Source organism: Hoplias malabaricus, chromosome 8, assembly GCF_029633855.1.
Source record: "Hoplias malabaricus isolate fHopMal1 chromosome 8, fHopMal1.hap1, whole genome shotgun sequence".
Classification (NCBI taxonomy): domain Eukaryota; kingdom Metazoa; phylum Chordata; class Actinopteri; order Characiformes; family Erythrinidae; genus Hoplias; species Hoplias malabaricus.
In genome coordinates, this window is record NC_089807.1 from 2,172,724 (window position 1) to 2,192,295 (window position 19,572).

At 46.4% G+C, this 19,572-nt stretch overlaps 1 protein-coding gene and 1 non-coding gene across 3 annotated transcripts in view; both read right to left on the reverse strand.

The window, feature by feature from the left end:
• macrod2 (mono-ADP ribosylhydrolase 2) overlaps positions 1-16,497 on the reverse strand; it is a 1,000,902-nt gene extending 984,405 nt beyond the window's left edge. For both annotated transcript variants that reach the window (XM_066680090.1, XM_066680089.1), the window contains exons 1-3: positions 16,131-16,497; positions 9,663-9,767; positions 6,334-6,438 (exon numbers count right to left, since the gene is read on the reverse strand). In XM_066680090.1, coding sequence (XP_066536187.1) covers positions 6,334-6,438; positions 9,663-9,767; positions 16,131-16,167 — 247 coding nt within the window. In that variant the 5' untranslated portion in view covers positions 16,168-16,497. The remainder of the gene's footprint in view (positions 1-6,333; positions 6,439-9,662; positions 9,768-16,130) is intronic.
• LOC136706190 (small nucleolar RNA U3) lies at positions 5,257-5,470 on the reverse strand. The gene has a single exon (XR_010804132.1). It is a non-coding gene; the product is annotated as a small nucleolar RNA U3 (small nucleolar RNA).
• Positions 16,498-19,572: the final 3,075 nt, after the last annotated feature.

Genomic DNA, 19,572 nt, shown 5'->3' on the forward strand with positions numbered 1-19,572 from the left:
GGGTGAGTGTGTGAGTGACAGGGTGAGTGACTGAGTGATTGGGTGAGTGTGTGAGTGACAGGATTAGAGTGTGAGTGACTGGGTGAGTGAGTGACTGGGTGAGTGAGTGACTGGGTGAGTGAGTGATTGGGTGAGTGGAGTGAGTGACTGGGTGAGTGTGTGAGTGACAGAATGAGTGAGTGATTGGGTGAGTGTGAGTGACTGGGTGAGTGATTGACTTGGTGGGTGTGTGAGTGAGTGATTGAGTAAGGGTGTGAGTGACAGGATGAGTGTATGAGTGATTGAGTGAGTGTGTGAGTGATTGACTGAGGTGATGCTCTGAAGGGTGTGTGATGATTCTGGGTAAATTGGAGATCCATTTTGACCCTGCTCAGGATGAAGTGTTTACAGAAAATGAATGAATGAATGAACAGAAGCCAAAAGCCAAATACCTTCAGAGCTCAGAGGCACAGAGCAGAAATGTGTTACTGACCTTGTCCACAAGATGGAGCTGAGGTTTCTGTTCCTTTGCAAAGGTGAATTTATTTGTTATTGTACAACACACTGTGTCTTTGGCACCTCTTTAACCCATCCATGGGAGTGCACACACACACACACACCATTTTCCAGTTGTTGGGAGCCAGTCAGTGACCTTTCAGAACCAAACCCTCTTCTCAGGACATTAGGCCACGACTGCCCTCTTTCTGCTGAGACCAGGGAAGTTAGACTGTACCCGAGCAGAGAATCAAACCCTACTGAGAAATGAAAGCGAAGTGTAAACGGGGTGGGGCTCTTCACAGACGCTGCTCTGTTCTGGAACTGATGCCGTGTAACAACGCGATCCAGTTCCAGTTTAAACTTCAAACACACGCCGCCATCTCAGGCCACTGCTTTTATATTTTCGACAACAGAGATGACACCGATCCTGTCTCACAGGAAAAGTTAGTGCCTCCCTCCAGAGCACATCCCAACTCTTAAGTATCCAATCTGTCAACAGCTTACTCCGGAGAAGCCGGGTTTCAGTGAACACAGAGCATTCCTCCAGCGATAAAGCTCCTCATTTACATAAACTGGCTATAAACATGAGTCCCGGCCTGTCGCAGGCAGCCGTCTCCGGGTTTAAACTCCCGCCGTCGGAGGACAGAGGGGAACACAGCCTGCTCTTTGTTCCCAGAATGATGTGATTAATGCAGGGTTTGTTTTATTGCACCACTTTCACTGCTTTAGAGGCAGGAGGGTCTCCACAGTGGAACATAGTTCTGTTTCTTAATGAAGCGTCTGTGACCCGCTTTGGTCCAAACCCCACGAGCCCCACAGCAGTGTTCTCCCCCTGTGTAAACAGCCCCTGTTCAGAACGCCCGCTTTCAGCACCTGTTCCTTTAAATGATAATGAGCCGCTCGCTGTTCACCCCGACCCCGAGCGCACAGCAGTGAGGAGCGAGGAGCAGAAGCTCTGGTTTTTAGCCGTTTTCACTCTGTTCTCTTTCTTCTCCGTTTTTACTCAGTGCTCTTATTTCTCCGCGCTCGTTGTGTCTGTTTTGCTGAGTTTAACCTCGTCTTTGTGCTCTCACATAAACACGGGCCAGCGCTGTGATTGGACAGACTCAGACGAGGGGGCGGGGCCATTCTAAAGTCTCTGCACTTGACGGTGGGGCAGAATCACAGTGGCTCTTCAGACTTGTGTCAGCGTGGCTCGTGTCAGACTCCGCAGGCGAGAGCAGCAACAACCATCTCCTGCTTGTGTTTGACGTAACTGGGGGGCATTAGTCGGAGTCTGTTTCTCTTCACTGAAGTATTAGCCTCTATCCTTCAGAGAGGGGTTAAATCTAGATTTAGAACACTGCTGTGAGGATATGATTGCAATCAGCCTCTCAGAGACATTAGTGAAGATTACAAACACCATTCCGGAGATCACAGTCCAGTGAGGCTCTCTCGCTGACGTTTGGTACTGAGCAGGAGGAGCTGAGCTGATGGAGAGTGTGTTAAAGTTCAGAAGGAGCACTGTCTCAAAACTTAAACTACGCGGTGTGTGCTGATGCAGCCCCAGTGTTCAGTTTGGGCCTCTGTTATGGCCTCTCTCTCTCTCCCTCTGTCTCTCTCTCTCTCTCTCTCTCTCTCTCTCTCTCTCTCTCTCTCTCTCTCTCTCTCTCTCTCTGTCTTTCAGTCTCTCTCTCTCTCTGTCTTTCTGTCTCTCTCTCTCTCTCTCTCTCTCTCTCTGTGTGTGTGTGTCTTTCTGTCTCTCTCTCTTCTCTCTCTCTCTCTCTCTCTCTCTTCTCTCTCTCTCCTCTCTCTCTTCTCTCTCTCTCTCTCTCTGTGTGTGTGTGTGTCTTTCTGTCTCTCTCTCTTCTCTCTCTCTCTCTCTCTCTCTCTTCTCTCTCTCTCCTCTCTCTCTTCTCTCTCTCCTCTCTCTTCTCTCTCTTCTCTCTCTTCTCTCTCTTCTCTCTCTTTCTCTCTCTCTCTCTCTCTGTGTGTGTCTTTCTGTCTCTCTCTCTTCTCTCTCTCTCTCTCTCTCTCTCTTCTCTCTCTCTCTTCTCTCTTCTCTCTCTCTGTAGTCCAGTATTAGACGGTGTGCTCTGCTCAGACCCGTTAGTGTTGTTCTGACAGGGGCAGTGTTCTCGCTCTGTGTGAGACGTGGCAATAAAGAATCAGAAGAACAAGAGTCTCCACATCTTCTCCGATAACTCCCTGCTTTATATTCAGCGTCTGTCAACACTCATTTTGCTGGTGGTGAGCTTAGGTCGTGGTCTTTATTAAATCTTCTCTCCTGGCAGAGGGCGGTGCACATGTGGATTCCTCTGGAGTTTGAGGAGCGGCGATGCAGCTCAACAGACGAGACAAAGCACACACACCGGGCTCAGGGCAGAAAGAGAAAAGAAAATCTTGTGTGCTGCAGAAAATGGGATTTCACACTTTATGATTCAGAGCCAGAGAGGAGTGTGTGAGTGTGGAGTGTGCGGAGTGTGTGGAGGGCGTGGAGGGTGTGGATGGCGAGGTCAGAGCCATGCACAGAATCACAAGACAGGAAACAATGTCAAGTCCCTATTTCCAATGAACAAGTCCAGACAAGTTCGGTCCTGACCTCGCCTCCGCCGCAGACACACGTCGGGATCGAACCCCCCCCCCCTTTACGACTCTCATATGGACGGGTCAGGGCTTAGTTCTTCACGGGGAGTTCATCTGTGATTTTAGTCCCGTCTGAGCACACACTCTAAAGTCATTTTCACATATGGATTCTGGTAAATGTCCTTTCACACACGTAGACCGAGGGAGTTCTGTTAAAGTACAGATTCCCAAGGTAAAATATTACTGCGTTTTCAAAATCACTAGCTTCTTGTCCACAAACAGCAGCCTGGACATCCTCCAGTCCGGGTTCTGGTGTAACCACAGACTGCTCTAATTAAGGTCTTTAATGACATTCATTTAAATACAGACGCTGGAAAGATCTCTCTTCTATTGCTTCTTGACCTTAGTGCTGCCTTTGATACCATTGACCATAAGATTCTTGTACATAGACTCTCAAACTGGGTTGGACTCTCAGGAACAGCCCTGAAGTGGTTCGGTTCTTACCTGGAAGGCAGGAACTACTTTGTAGAAATAGAAAATAATATTTCAGAGAACATGCCAGTGACCTGTGGTGTCCCCCAGGGCTCTATTCTTGGTCCTCTTTTATTTAATTTATATATGCTTCCTCTTGGCCAGATTCTACAGGACTATGGACTGCTCCTATCACAGCTGTGCAGATGATACTCAGATTTACACGGCCCTGTCCCCAAACGACTCTGGTCCTCATTGTGTAAGTGTCTTGAACACATCACTAACTGGATGGGAGACAACTTTCTGCAGCTGATTATAAGAATATAAAGTTAAAACTGAGATTATTTTATTTGGGAACAGCACTGAGACACAGACTGGCTGCGTATCTGGACACGAGAGCCCTCAAATCTAAAGAACTGACTTGAAACCTTGGTGTATTAATGGACTCAGATCAGTTTTCGTCTCATATTAAAGCAGTTACTCAATCAGTATTTTTCCATCTTAAGAACATCAGTAGATCAGAGACTAAACCAGAGCTGGAGAAACTGATCCATGCTTTTATTTCTAGCAGTGATTACTGTAATGGTCTCTGAACTGGACTTCCACAAAAGACCATTAAACAGCTTCAGCTGATTCAGAACACAGCCCCAGAGTCTCCCTCGGAGCAAAAGGAGAGACACGTCCCCCCTGTTCTTAAATCCTTCCACTGGAGACCGGTCTGTTACAGAGTAGACTTTAACACAGTGGTGTTACTGGTTATAAATGTCTTAATGGTGTAGGAGCAGTGTATTTATCAGATGTGATACAGAGATCAGAGCCGAGCAGAGCTCTCAGATCTTTAGGAACTAGAGTTAGTCCTGACTCAGGTGGAGAGTAAACACAGAGCAGCAGCGTTTAGCTCCGGCGCCGCTCTGAACCAGAACCAGACCGAGAACATCTCGAGAGCAGCTACAGCTCGCTTTAAATCACTCCTCACTCTTTACTCTGGAGCAGCTCTTTAGTTTTCTATTTTATCGTATCGCTTTATTTGTTTGAATCATTTTAATCTTTTCTTTTACTTTGTCAAGAAACACAGCGTGTGAACACACACACACACACACACACACACACACACACAGTAATAACAGGACTACTGCATTAAAGAAAATGCACTTGCGCGTTTTAAACACTAGAGGGAGGCAAAGCCCCACAAATGCTGCATCATTGGATACCAAAATCACAGTCGACAGCACAAGAGAGTCGACACCAGTACTGGGTCAGCACCAGAACAGAGTCGATACCAGACCCGAGTCCACACCAGAGAATTTCTATCATCTTTCTTGAATTCTAGAAGATCGGGCTGTTAGTGTATGCTGTGTTGTTCTGTGGCAGTGCCTCTAATGGCCCCCAGGGGGCAGTATGTCCATTCAAAATGTAAATCAAATGTATATTTTCACATCATTATCGATTCTCCCAAAACTGAAATGCTTTTAAAACTGTATTTACGTTAAAATAATTGTTGTCTTCACTGGTTCTCCAGCCGTGACATGGAATAAAGACCCAGTGAAACTGTAAAAACATGTAGTATTTAAACCCTGGTCCTGTCTCCGAGCAAAGCGCACTAACTCCACACATTAAACCGAGACACCACCCGGTTACTGCGGCTATAGAAACTCTTTTTAATAACGGCTCAGTTTATTCACTCAGACTGTGTCGATACGTCTTTAAAACTTAGAGATTCTAACGTTCACAGATAAAAACCTAACCACTCTGATCACACCTCCTTCCTCCGCCCCGTGAAACACAGGGGGAACGGTCATCGAAGACGGAGAGCAATGAAAGATTCATTTCTCGTTCCGTCCGATTCACGCTCAGAGGGAAGTGTCTCGGCTCGTCATCGTGGAGAGGAAGACTCGACACTTTCGAATCAAATTTCCAAGTCAGAAACTATAGAAATGATCCCTGAAAGTATAGTCTTAGTTTCTCAGCTCTCCGAGCTCCTCTCTTCTGCTCTGAGCTTCAGCTCTCGATGACGGTGAAGAGTCTCTCAGCCGCGGGGCGGGAACCAAACTCACCGCTAAACACGGCCTTTAATCCGCTTCGGGACATTAACGCGCCGCTTCTGCCAGCGGTGAACTAAACAATGTAAATATAACAGGCGTGAAATAACATAATTTAAATATATTAACACAAAAATACAGTTTTACTGCGGTGCGTGTGCACCCACAATCCTTCAGTGTTTTGCATGAATTATTGCGTCACATTAAAACCACGCCCCTTTCAACGGCTTCAATCGTTTAGAGCAGATCACTGAGTAGAAAAAAGTCAAAAACGGTAAGCGAATGTTTTTAATACGCCGTGTTCACTCTCCGTTTTACTTCGTTTTAATATAAAACACATTAATATTTTCAAAACATATTTAGGACAGATACTGCTGCAAATACAGTGTGTTGTGAAAAAAAAGTTAGCTTTAACATTCTCTTTGACATTCCACATAAAGCCTTGAAAAATATGAAAAAAAAAAATAATGGCAGTAGCTTTACTATAAATGAAGGAAAATAATACATATTACTGAAATATATGTCCCATAACTGAGTCAACATCAGAACAGAGTCGACACCGGCACAGAGTCAAAACCGGCACAGTGTCGACACCAGAACAGAGTCGACACCAGAAGAGTCAATACCATAACAGAGTCGACACCAGAACAGAGTCAAGACCAGAACAGAGTCGACAACAGAACAGAGTCGACACTAGAACAGAGTCAATACCAGAACAGAGTCGACACCGGCACAGAGTCGACACCAGAACAGAAGAGAACTTCGGGAAACCAGCCCTTACCTGCGTTAACGATGGCGTCCACCTCCAGGACAGTGATGTCTCCTTTGTACAGAGAGACTTGATCACACAGAGCGACGGGGACACTGTCCTCCTCTTCCTCTGGTGCTGAGACACAGAGACACAGGCATCATTCATTCATTCATTCATTCATTCATTCACACCACTTAATGTCTGCACTGCTCCCAGAAACTTTAGAATTCAGAATAACCATGAATATATTTACACTGTCACCTCTCTCAGCTCCACTGTCCCCTCACTGTCCCCTCCCTCAGCTCCACTGTCCCCTCTCAGCTCCACTGTCCCCTCTCCTATCTCCACTGTCCCCTCACTGTCCTCTCTCTCAGCTCCACTGTCCCCTCCCTCAGCTCCACTGTCCCCTCACTGTCCTCTCTCTAAGCTCCACTGTCCCCTCACTGTCCCTCTCTCATCTCACAGGTGTGATGTGGTGGTGGATCATTCTCAGCGCTGCAGTGACACTGACGTGGTGGTGGTGTGTTAGTGTGTGTTGTGCTGGTGTAGAGTGGATCAGACACAGCAGTGCTGCTGGAGTTTTTAAACCCCTCAGTGTCACAGCTGCATTGAGAACTGTCCACCGACCAAAAACATCCAGCCGACAGCGTCCTGTGGGCAGTGTAGGTTCTTATAGAGTACTGACCCATCACTGTTGTAACGACTGCCCCCTACTGTGCTCTAGTGGAACTGCCAGCACAATCCCCTGTGTGTACAAAACACCTTTATAAATGGTGCATTCAGCTGTTTTAACTGAAGTGTTAAACAGGATCCTCTGGAACAACTGCACAGGGGACTAAGGTCTACATGCTCAATGCCATGTGTGAGCTAGAGGGGCCATCAAATCCTCACAGCAATTCTCCAAAAGTCATGTAAAGCCCTTCCAGAAGAGTAGAGTCTCTGGATTGTGTTCAGCACTTTATTCTAACGCTGTTATTTAACGATGTAAACTGTTCAGACCCACTGCGTTTACCCTGAACATCGCTAACACCACACAGGGCGCGGTAAACACACGCTGAGGTAGGAGCTGAGAGACACAGACTGTAGCAGAAGGCAGACACTCACAGCTCAAGCACACAACAGCACCACTGCACTGAGGGGATTAGTTTGTGTTTTCTGAGCCCCCACCACTTGAAATATTCAAATTCATTTTTATTACATCTGCAGCCGTTAATTAAACACCACCGACTGTGATTAAATCTGGGCCAACACTAGGAGACGGGAGTCTGCTGCTGAGTCTGTGTGGAGCCCTTCAGCACAAACCCAGCGCCGAGCAGCTGCTCGACAGTGCTCCACACCATCATCAGATCAACTTTCAGGGGGTTTTCCTCTGTTCCTAAGACACCATTTATTTACATTTACTGATAAACACAAATGTGATTAAAGACGTTAGTAAAGGTACGAGTCTGAGCCGCGTGACTCGGGGAACGCGCCGCGTGGGTGTTTCCCACCTCAGAGAAATAAAGTAAAGAATCCGCCGTGCTCCAGTCAGAATCAGAGGTCTGATGAAAATGAAAGCTGCAGACACGGTGCCTTTACCCACTCAGGTGCCAGCACCTCAAAGCTCACCTGGCTCTGACTGGATGGAAGCAGAGTCGAGAGAAACGCCCACACGGCCAGCAGAGCCATGCGATGCAGTGAAATGGCGCAAGACAAAAATGCACGTGGACTCCAGCTCTGCTGTGCCTAATCTGCCTGCCCTGGGGTGTCCTGAGCGCTGAAGAACAGGGGGAAAGAGGGGTCACTAAGTATGCAGAGCAACAGCCTGTGCTGAAATAATATATTACTGTTATTATAGGACCATGCCCTTGCTTTTAAATCAACAGCAGGTTATTGATTTTGACTAAATCTAACAACAGCCTTCTGTACTTTGATCTAAAACCTCCCTCTGAAGGACGCAGGGCTCGTTTCAGCTCCAAACTAAAAATAAAGAGGTGCTGAAGGGAGTGATGTCACAGAAGAAGCCTCTCATGATGTGGTCTTTAACGCTCTGTGAAGTTCAGGGTGAGAGTTTTAAAGTTTGACGTAAAGGTGCTGGTGAAACACATTCACTCAAACTTTTCATCTGAGCCGAAGAATTCTTCATCAAACCGTTTAAAAGCTGAAGAAGACTGGTGCCTTTAACAGAAACACTAACCCCCACTCTGCCCCAGACCTGTGTTTCCTCCTGAAGAAGAGGGAGAGTAGGTCACTTTTAAAGAACTTCAGAATAAAAATCACAGAGAGGAAACACACTGTTTACACTTTGTGAAACGTTACTGGACCCGTGCGTGTCTCTAAACTCTCAGTAAATCCAAAAACAAAGAGAAACACCACGAGGTGGTGACTGTGGAAGTAAGCTGAATCCTCACAGAGATCTACCTCTGTGTTTAGAGCCCTCTCAGATCCACAGACACGGCGCCTGCTGTAAATGAGGAGGGACTCCCCGTAGTTACAGAGAGAGATGCTGGAGGAGCTGGTGTCCACAGACTTGGTGTGTATCGAGGGATCTTCTGAGTCGTGTTCTCTGAGGTTTAGCCAGTGGTTGTTGTTGGTGGGAGATGAATCTCTGTGTTGGATTAAGACAGTGGTTCCCAAAGTGGGGGCTATTCCAGAGACAGGGGGCAGCAACGCAAACGAATGAGACACAAAACGTACGAATCCACTGTGAAGGATATTTGTCACTTTACTGTGGGTTTGTGTTCAATTAGAGGTTGCAGTTTTATATGAATTCGGTTTAAAATAAATAGAAGAAGAAGATGTGTTTGTGTCGGAGTGGGTGACTCTTATCTCTAACGGGTGCAACATTTTAAAGTGAGTTTTGTTTGTAGCGTATAACTGTAATTAAGAACTCTATCAGTCTCCGCTCTTCTGTGACGTCACGGTGACTGTGTGTCGTATTAAAATTACAATTGTCATTGTTTTCAACAGAAAAAGAACCTAAGACTGAAGCCGTGTGGAGGGTGAAGAGTTTATTGGGCGCTGCGTTGGTGCTGAGCTCCATCAGGAAAAAGCTGCAGAAGACTGTGATGAGTTTGTTCTGTTCTTGGGGACAATACTGTGTCCAAAAGTCCGTGTGAGTGATAAAGGACAAGTCAGTACAATGACAAAGGAGCGGAGAATATCTCAACGCTGAACTGTAATTATATGTAACATTGGTACACCTGATACAACAAGGGAGGGCACTTCAGAGAAGTGGGGAATTGGGGAAACTCTGTTTATGAATAAGGTTCAGTAACTGTGTGAATTCTGAGGATGTCTCTGTTTTAGTAATAGTTTTCAGACAGTAGAGTGTTTTACTCCTGATGAAGATCTCAGAGGTGCCAATGCTGAGGTTTTACCTGTGTTCTTGCCATGTCGCCTCCAGGTGGCGATCTTGTCCAAGGTCACGTAGTTTCCTCTGTACTCTTTACGTCTTTCCTCCTGTCCGAGACTGAGCAGGCGCTCTGTGGGGTCCAAAACAAACAAAACAATTAGTAAAAAACACCCCTGACTCCTGAGTCAAGCCACTGTCTTCACATCATAACCTTCTCTGAGTGGTGACCACGCCCCCTCTCTGCTGCAGAGACCACGCCCTCTTCTCTGACTGGTTACCACGCCCCCTCTCTGCTGCAGAGACCACACCCCCTCTCTGAGTGTTACCACACACCCTTTTCTGAGTGATTACCACACTCCCTCTCTGAGTGATTACCACGCCCCCTCTCTGCTGCAGAGACCACACCCCCTTCTCTGAGTGGTGACCACGCCCCCGAGTGGTTACCACGCCCCTCTCTACTGCTTAGACCACGCCCCCTCTGAGTGGTTACCACGCCCCCTCTCTGCTGCAGAGACCACACTCCATCTCTGAGTGGTTACCACACCCCCGTCTCTGAGTGGTTACCACGCCCCCTCTCTGCTGCAGAGACCACGCCCCCTCTCTGCTGCAGAGACCACGCCCCCTCTCTGAGTGGTTACCACACCCCCGTCTCTGAGTGGTTACCACGCCTCCTCTCTGCTGCAGGGACCACACTCCCTTCTCTGAGTGGTGACCACGTCCCTCTGGTGCCATCAAAACTATAATATTCTATAAATTCTTTGCTCTTATTTCACCTCCATCACCACATTTTTTGAGCTGCAGGTGTCGGACTCTAACTGTGTTTATATTTACAGAGTACAGTCCGTTTGTTCAGAGACAATGTTGGAAATCTTTATACATTTTTCATTAAATAAAGCTTCAGGAAAATGAACAGAATTGGAAACTGGGTTTGTAAACAAAGCCTGTCATGTGACTGGGAGTCTGAGACTGAGCCAGCGCCCTGTGGAGGTGAAAACAAATGACTGGTTTATTAGAGATCACCATGTGACTTGTGTTTTTAAATACATTGGAAGACTGGGGTTTAAGAATCAGTGTTTACCAAAGATAGAGCAGAGTGACTTTAATAAACATTACAGAATCTTCAGAAGTGTTCTCCTCGCCTCTGGAGTGTGTTCACACTGTGTTCGTTTCCTTCTGAAAAATGCTGTTCTCTAACCACAGACAGAACTGCTCTGTTACTGATGAGAATAACTGCAGTCATTTACACAGAAATGTACCTCCTCCGCCTTTACTTCAGTCAGATCAGACCACTGCGTAATTAAACATTTACTATCTCTGTCCTTTGGCTCTTCTTTATCAGGAACTCGGAGGCACACAAAGGGATACTATAAGGAACGGTGTTCATAAACCACTGCTCAGTGCTGCTCTATAAGGGAACAGTGTTCAAAAACGACTGCTCAGTGCTGCTCTATAAAGGAACGGTGTTCATAAACCAATACTCAGTGCTGCTCTATAAGGGAACGGTGTTCATAAACAACTGCTTAGTGGTGCTCTATAAGGGAACAGTGTTCATAAACCACTACTCAGTGCTGCTCTATAAGGGAACGGTGTTCATAAACGACTGCTTAGTGGTGCTCTATAAGGGAACAGTGTTCATAAACCACTGCTAGGTGATGCTCTATAAGGGAACAGTGCTCATAAATGACTGCTTTGTGCTGCTCTATAAGGAAGGAGTGTTCATAAACGACTGCTTAGTGGTTTTCTATAAGGGAACGGTGTTCATAAACGACTGCTTAGTGGTGCTCTATAAGGGAACAGTGTTCATAAACAACTGCTTAGTGCTGCTCTATAAGGGAACAGTGTTCATAAACAACTGTTAAGTGGTGCTCTATAAGGGAACAGTGTTCATAAACCACTGCTCAGTGCTGCCCTATAAGGGGACAGTGTTCATAAACAACTGCTTAGTGCTGCTCTATAAGGGAACAGTGTTCATAAACAACTGCTTAGTGGTGCTCTATAAGGGAACAGTGTTCATAAACCACTACTCAGTGCTGCCCTATAAGGGAACGGTGTTCATAAACGACTGCTTAGTGTTGCTCTATAAGGGAGCAGTGTTCATAAACCACTACTCAGTGCTGCTCTATAAGGGAACAGTGTTCATAAACAACTGCTTAGTGCTGCTCTATAAGGGAAGAGTGTTCATAAACAACTGCTTAGTGGCGCTCTATAAGGGAACGGTGTTCATAAACGACTGCTTAGTAGTGATCTATAAGGGAACGGTGTTCATAAACGACTGCTTAGTGGTGCTCTATAGGGGAACAGTGTTCATAAACCACTGCTCAGTGCTGCTCTATAAGGGAACGGTGTTCATAAATGACTGCTCAGTGATGCTCTATAAGGAAACAGTGTTCAAAAGCCACTGCTAGGTGATGCTCTATAAGGAAACAGTATTCATAAACCACTGCTCAGTGCTGCTCTATAAGGGAACAGTGCTCATAAATGACTGCTTTGTGCTGCTCTATAAGGAAAGAGTGTTCATAAACGACTGCTTAGTGGTGCTCTATAAGGGAATGGTGTTCATAAATGACTGCTTAGTGGTGCTCTATAAGGGAACAGTGTTCATAAACCACTGCTTAGTGCTGCTCTATAAGGGAACAATGTTCATAAACAACTGCTTAGTGGTGCTTTATAAGGGAACAGTGTTCAGAAACCACTGCTCAGTGCTGCTCTATAAGGGAACAGTGTTCATAAACAACTGCTCAGTGCTGCTCTATAAGGGAAGAGTGTTCATAAACGACTGCTTAGTGGTGCTCTATAAGGAAACGGTGTTCATAAACGACTGCTTAGTAGTGCTCTATAAGGGAAGAGTGTTCATAAACGACTGCTTAGTAGTGCTCTATAAGGGAATGGTGTTCATAAACGACTGCTTAGTGGTTTTCTATAAGTTAACAGTGTTCATAAACAACTGCTCAGTGCTGCTCTATAAGGGAAGAGTGTTCATAAATGACCGCTTAGTAGTGCTCTATAAGGGAATGGTGTTCATAAACGACTGCTTAGTGGTTTTCTATAAGTTAAGTGTTCATAAACGACTGCTCAGTGCTGCTCTATAAGGGGACAGTGTTCATAAATGACTGCTCAGTGCTGCTCTATAAGGGGACGGTGTTCATAAACAACTGCTCAGTTCTGCTCTATAAGGGAATGGTGTTCATAAACGACTGCTTAGTCGTGCTCTATAAGGGAGCAGTGTTCATAAACCACTGCTCAGTGTTGCTCTATAAGAAAACAGTGCTCATAAATGACTGCTTAGTGGTACTCTATAAGGGAACAGTGTTCATAAACCACTACTCAGTGCTGCCCTATAAGGGAACGGTGTTCATAAACGACTGCTTAGTGCTGCTCTATAAGGGAACAGTGTTCATAAACGACTGCTTAGTGCTGCTCTATAAGGGAAGAGTGTTCATAAACCACTACTCAGTGCTGCTCTATAAGGGAACAGTGTTCATGAACGACTGCTTAGTGCTGCTCTATAAGGGAACAGTGTTCATAAACCACTACGCAGTGCTGCCCTATAAGGGAACAGTGTTCATAAACGACTGCTTAGTGCTGCTCTATAAGGGAACAGTGTTCATAAATGACTGCTTAGTGGTACTCTATAAGGGAACAGTGTTCATAAACCACTGCTCAGTGCTGCTCTATAAGGGAACAGTGTTCATAAATGACTGCTTAGTGGTACTCTATAAGGGAACAGTGTTCATAAACCACTACTCAGTGCTGCCCTATAAGGGAACGGTGTTCATAAACGACTGCTTAGTGCTGCTCTATAAGGGAACAGTGTTCATAAACGACTGCTTAGTGCTGCTCTATAAGGGAAGTGTTCATAAACCACTACTCAGTGCTGCTCTATAAGGGAACAGTGTTCATGAACGACTGCTTAGTGCTGCTCTATAAGGGAACAGTGTTCATAAACCACTACTCAGTGCTGCCCTATAAGCGAACGGTGTTCATAAACGACTGCTTAGTGCTGCTCTATAAGGGAGCAGTGTTCATAAACCACTGCTCAGTGCTGCTCTATAAGGGAACAGTGTTCATAAACGACTGCTTAGTGCTGCTCTATAAGGGAAGAGTGTTCATAAACGACTGCTTAGTGCTGCTCTATAAGGGAAGAGTGTTCATAAACCACTACTCAGTGCTGCTCTATAAGGGAACAGTGTTCATGAACGACTGCTTAGTGCTGCTCTATAAGGGAACAGTGTTCATAAACAACTGTTTAGTGCTGCTCTATAAGGGAACAGTGTTCATAAACAACTGCTTAGTGGTGCTCTATAAGGGAACAGTGTTCATATATGATTACTCAGTGCTGCCCTAAAAGGGAACTGTGTTCCTAAATGACCAGTCTGTACCACCCTATAAAGGAAAAGTTTTCTGTCTGTGCTGCTCTATATTCATTAGGGTTTAAAGTTATTTACAGATTAACACTTTACTTGTGTTTACATTTTGAAGCCTTTTTCACTTTGAAGCCTGTGTGTAAATGTAAACATCAGAACAAAACACATGAAAGCTACAATCACTCACAACAAATCAATGTCTCGCCATGACACGCTTTCGTCTCCTTTCAGAAACACAGATGAAAAGATTGAAACCTGACACTGCCTCATTTGCATACAGCCCAAAAAAGTGCGTGAGATCAGTGTGAGATCAGAGTGAGAGTATTTAAGGGCAGAGTGAAATTAGTGTTAGAGCAATGTAAGGTAGATTTGAAAGCAGTGAGAGGGAAATGCGTGATTAGCATGAGTTCAGTGTGAGATAAGATTCAAATCAGTGTGATAGCATCATGAGATCAGTGTGAGATTAGTGTGTGAGCCCTGTGAGTTCAAGGTGACAGCAGGGTGCAATTAGTGTAAAAACAGTGTGAGATCAGTGTGTGTTCAGTTTGAGAATAACATTGAGAGCAAGCTGTGATCAATGACAACAGTGTGAGTTCAGTATGAGGGCAGAGTGAGAACAGTGTGTGCTAACGAAATTGCAACGTGAAATCTGTTTAAGAGCAGCATGAGATCAGTGAGATTAAGTTTAGATCAGGGTGAGAACAGGGAAATATCAGAGTTAGATTATTGGGAGATTAGTGTGACAACAGGGTGAGATCTGTATGAAAACAGGGTAAGATCTCCCTTAGAGCAGTGTGAAATCAATGTGAGAACAGTGTGAGAGCAGTGCAAAAACAGTGTGAGACCAATGTTTGGTGTGAGAGATATGTATGATGAGTTAAATAGATAGTATGGGAGATCAACACTGATCAGCACTGGGAGTTTAAGGGCAGGGTGAGAGCTGTTTGAGAACAGTGTGAGGTCAGTGTGAGAGCAGTGTGAGAGTAGTGTTAAATCAGTGTCAAAACAATGTGAGAGCAGGGTGAGATCAGTCTGAGAACAGTGTATTATAAATGTGACAACAATGTGAGAACAAGATGGAAAAGAGTGTTATGAGAGGAGTGAGAAATCCATGTGGGAAGAGTGTAAGAGCAGAGAGAGTTAGAGCCGTGTCAAAAATGTGAGGGTAATATGAGTTCATTGTGAGTTCAGTGTAAAATCAATGTGAGATCAGTGTGATAAAGCAGAGCGAGAACAGTGCGGGATCAGTGTGATGGAGTGGAGTGAGGACAGGGTGATATCGCTATAATGGAGCAGAGTGAGAACAGTGTGAGATTAGGGTAAAATCGATGTGATGGAGCAGAGTGAGAACAACGTGAGATCAGGGTGTGATCAGTATGATGGAGCAAAGTGAGAATAGTGTGAGATCAGGGAGATGGAGCAGAGTGAGAACAACGTGAGATCAGGGTGTGATCAGTATGATGGAGCAGAGTGAGATCAGTGTGAATGAGCAGAGTGAGAACAGTGAGAGGTCAGGGTGAGATCAGTGTGATGGGGCAGAGTGAGATCAGGCTGAGATGAGTATGATGAAGCATAGTGAGAACAGTGTCAGATCAGTGTGATGGAGCGAAGTGAGAACAGTTTGAGATCAGTATGATGGAACAGAGAGAGAACAGTTCGAGATCAGGGTGAGAACAGTGTGAGATCAGGGTGAGAACTGTGTGAGATCAGGGTGAGATCAATATGATGGAGCAGAGTGAGAACAGTGTGAGATCAATATGATGGAGCAGAGTGAGAACAGTGTGAGATCAGTGTGATGGACCAGAGTGAGAACAGTGTGAGATCAGGATGAGAGCACAGTGATATCACTGTAAAATCAGTGTGAGAAAAGTGTGACTACACTGAGATCAGAGTGAAATCAGAGTGGAGGAGAAGCTGGGAGGCAGTAGCTGCAGCTGCCAGCATTCTCGCAACTTCTCTACGGCGGTGTAAACATTGAGCTCCGGGAGCCGGGACCCTGGCTCAGTGTGGGCTCTGAGACCGTGTCAGTGCCAGGCTCAAGGCTGACAGGCGGACGGCGGGGTGAGTGAGAGCGCGGTGAGGCTGAGGAGCTACCGCTAGCTCCGGGGGAAGAAGAGAAGCAGCGTTACCTTTCTCCGCCCTCCACTCCTTTTTCTTTTTGCTCATGCTGCCGTTCTGCGCGTGCCTCGGGTTGTTGTGTTTGGCGTTGAGCAACCCCAGGCTCCCAGCGCGCGCGTGCCCGACTCTCAGGAGAAAGTGAACCCGCTCGTGAGCGCGACGCCTCTCCTGCGGAGCTTGGCGCGAGGATCCGGCAGCAGGTGCGGCGCAACCGACCGCGACTCGAAGCCTCAGCGGCGGAGAACCGGAGCCGTCATTGGGCCGCGGTCCCAGGCACACGGACGCCGCAGCCAACCGCCGCGCGATGAGGGCGGGTCGGGCCGCGGGAGCGTCGTGACGTGGTTGGCTAGCAACGAGCGAAAACGGGAGAAGCGCGCGCCGCCGATACCCCGTTTAAACCGACCTGTCAGATGCCTTCAGTCAACGGATCGGCTCGGTGATGGGAACCGACTCTTCCGAACAGTCTCTTTAAATGAATCACACCCCCATTGAGTCCCACAGAGGACCGTTATAGCAGAATATATTCAATATTGGGAACCGACTCTTTCAATCCGTCCTTTTAAGCGAATCATATCTCCACTTATGGGAACCGACTCTTTCGAGCAAGCTCTTTAAATGAGACATTCCTCCATTGAGTACAACAGAAGTTTGCCTATAGCATCGGTTCAATTTAGGGAACCGACTCTTTCGAGCAATATCTTTAAATGAATCATATATCCACTGTACAACAGGGGACTCGCTATATGTGAGATGCGAATCCGTTTAGGGAACCGATACTTTCAGTCATTCAGAGTCATTGCTACTCCTGGCTCAGCACTGTAGAAAAGGCACTATGAAACATTTGCAGGAGGACAGGAAACCACCCTCTCCTTCCCCCTTCCCACTGATTTCAGTACAGTGCAGTAAAAATTAATTGCACTAGGTGGAGCCCCAGGAGCAAAAAAAAAAAAATGTAAAAAGCCTCACAGAGTGTTCTTTTAAATGAGAGGCAGAGCCTCCAGGCAGAGTTTCCCTCTCTGAGGGTGGACAGTGGAATAAACAGAGTACAGCCCCATTTCCTCGTTGGGGTTTTGAGTAAACTGCAGTAAAACATTCCCCTGAAGTTTTATTTAATGTCAAAATCACAAAGTACTAATTTCCAATGTTGTCTCTGGACTACTGGACTGTACTCTTTAAATGTAAAAACGATTAGAATTTGGTGCCAAATAAAAGTCAGGACTTTATATAGAAGCATGTTGCGGGCGCCTCTGCCTGGTGTCCCGCTGTGGCTGCTGCTGGCTGTCCCAGATATTGACCGAGGGAGTGTGTGCTAACACAGGCGCTGGCTGCTGCTGATTCGGCCAAGGAACGCATCTCTGGGTCTGGAACAAATGGTGGAGAGCACTGCAGAGTTTTGTGCTCATCTCCTCAATTTGGAACAAGGGCCTTCCCTCAGCGGTGGAACCGGTGTCACGCTCCATCACCTGTGCCTCAACCTCACTACCGTTACCACCATCGCCTCCACTCAGAATTTAAGAAAACCTACATCACTGTAAAAGGAGCAAAGAGAGAGAAATTACAGAGGATTTAATGAAACGTTATTAGCACTGCTTTAACTAGATTTGAAAAAAGTAGCTGAAACTAAAACATGGAAAATGGAAACAATAGACGTATTTATGACATATCATGTTTATTGATTTAGTTATATTTTGATCAATTTATTAATTTGTGGATTCTGAAAATGAAAATTGTCTATTTTCTCTAAAACATTCATTCATTATCTGTAACCCTTATCCAGTTCAGGGCGGCGATGGGTCCGGAGACTACCCAGAATCACTGGGCGCAAGGCATGAACACACCCTGTAGGGGGCACCAGTTCTTCACAGGGCGACACACACTCACTCACACACTAACACACACTTTTGAGGCTCCAATCCAACTTCCAACGTGTGTTTTTGGAGAACGGGAGGAAACCCACGCAGAAAAAGGGAGAACACACCACACTCCTCACAGACAGTCACCCGGAGGAAACCCACGCAGACACAGGGAGAACACACCACACTCCTCACAGACAGTCACCCGGAGGAAACCCACGCAGACACAGAGAGAACACACCACACTCCTCACAGACAGTCACCCGGAGGAAACCCACGCAGACACAGGGAGAACACACCACACTCCTCACAGACAGTCACCCGGAGGAAACCCACGCAGACACAGGGAGAACACACCACACTTCTCACAGACAGTCACCCGGAGGAAACCCACGCAGACACAGGGAGAACACACCACACTCCTCACAGACAGTCACCTGGAGGAAACCCACGCAGACACAGGGAGAACACACCATTTCCTTACAGACAGTCACCCGGAGGAAACCCACACAGACACAGGGAGAACACACCACACTCCTCACAGACAGTCACCCGGAGGAAACCCACACAGACACAGGGAGAACACACCACACTCCTCACAAACAGTCCCCCGGAGGATACCCACGCAGACACAGGGAGAACACACCACACTCCTCTCAGACAGTCAGCCGGAGGAAACCCACGCAGACACAGGGAGAGCACACCACACTCCTCACAGACAGTCCCCCGGAGGATACCCACGCAGACACAGGGAGAACACACCACACTCCTCACAGACAGTCCCCCGGAGGATACCCACGCAGACACAGAGAGAACACACCACACTCCTCACAGACAGGACCCCGGAGGATACCCACGCAGACACAGGGAGAACACACCACACTCCTTACAGACAGGACCCTGGAGCTGTGACAGAGACACTACCCGCTGCTCCACGTGCCTGTACAGTTTAACCCAATGAAAGTATACTTTTGCTCTAATATTGTAATCACTTTCATACATCACCATTCCATTCACACACGGATAAAGTTTCATTTCATTCCAAAAACTGCTTTATTTTTTCTTTTCTGTACACACAGGTCAGTCATCTATCTAGTGCCCTAAGGCTCTTCGTGTTTAGCTAAGCTGGAAAAACCTTCAGCCACACATCCTTTCTTCTTCTGTAGCTGGATCTCTAACAACACGGCCACAGTGGTGAAGGAGGGACTTCAGCATCTCTCTTGGAAAGCCCTGAAAACAGCACCATAAGAAAAGCCACATTCCAGACAGAAAATGAAAAGAAGCACTTTAATAGTACCCCCCCCCCCCCCCCCAAGTCATGTTGGTGGTCTTCCTGCATCAGGAGAGTACTTAGGGCTTCACGTTTCAGACCGGGATACGTCCTTGTGTCTCTACCTCCATCAGGGAGCTGTAGCCCAGAGACAGTTGGAGTTATGTGGGTGCAGTCTCTGGGATTTCCATCCCCAAAATTAGTGAAAATGTGTAAATGTCATAAAATGATCAGAATTGTCACATGAACAGGAGTAATTTAAATGATCAGGTTTATATTTTAGTGCAGGCAAGATGGTTATATAGTAAAATAATATTAAAGTCACCTATA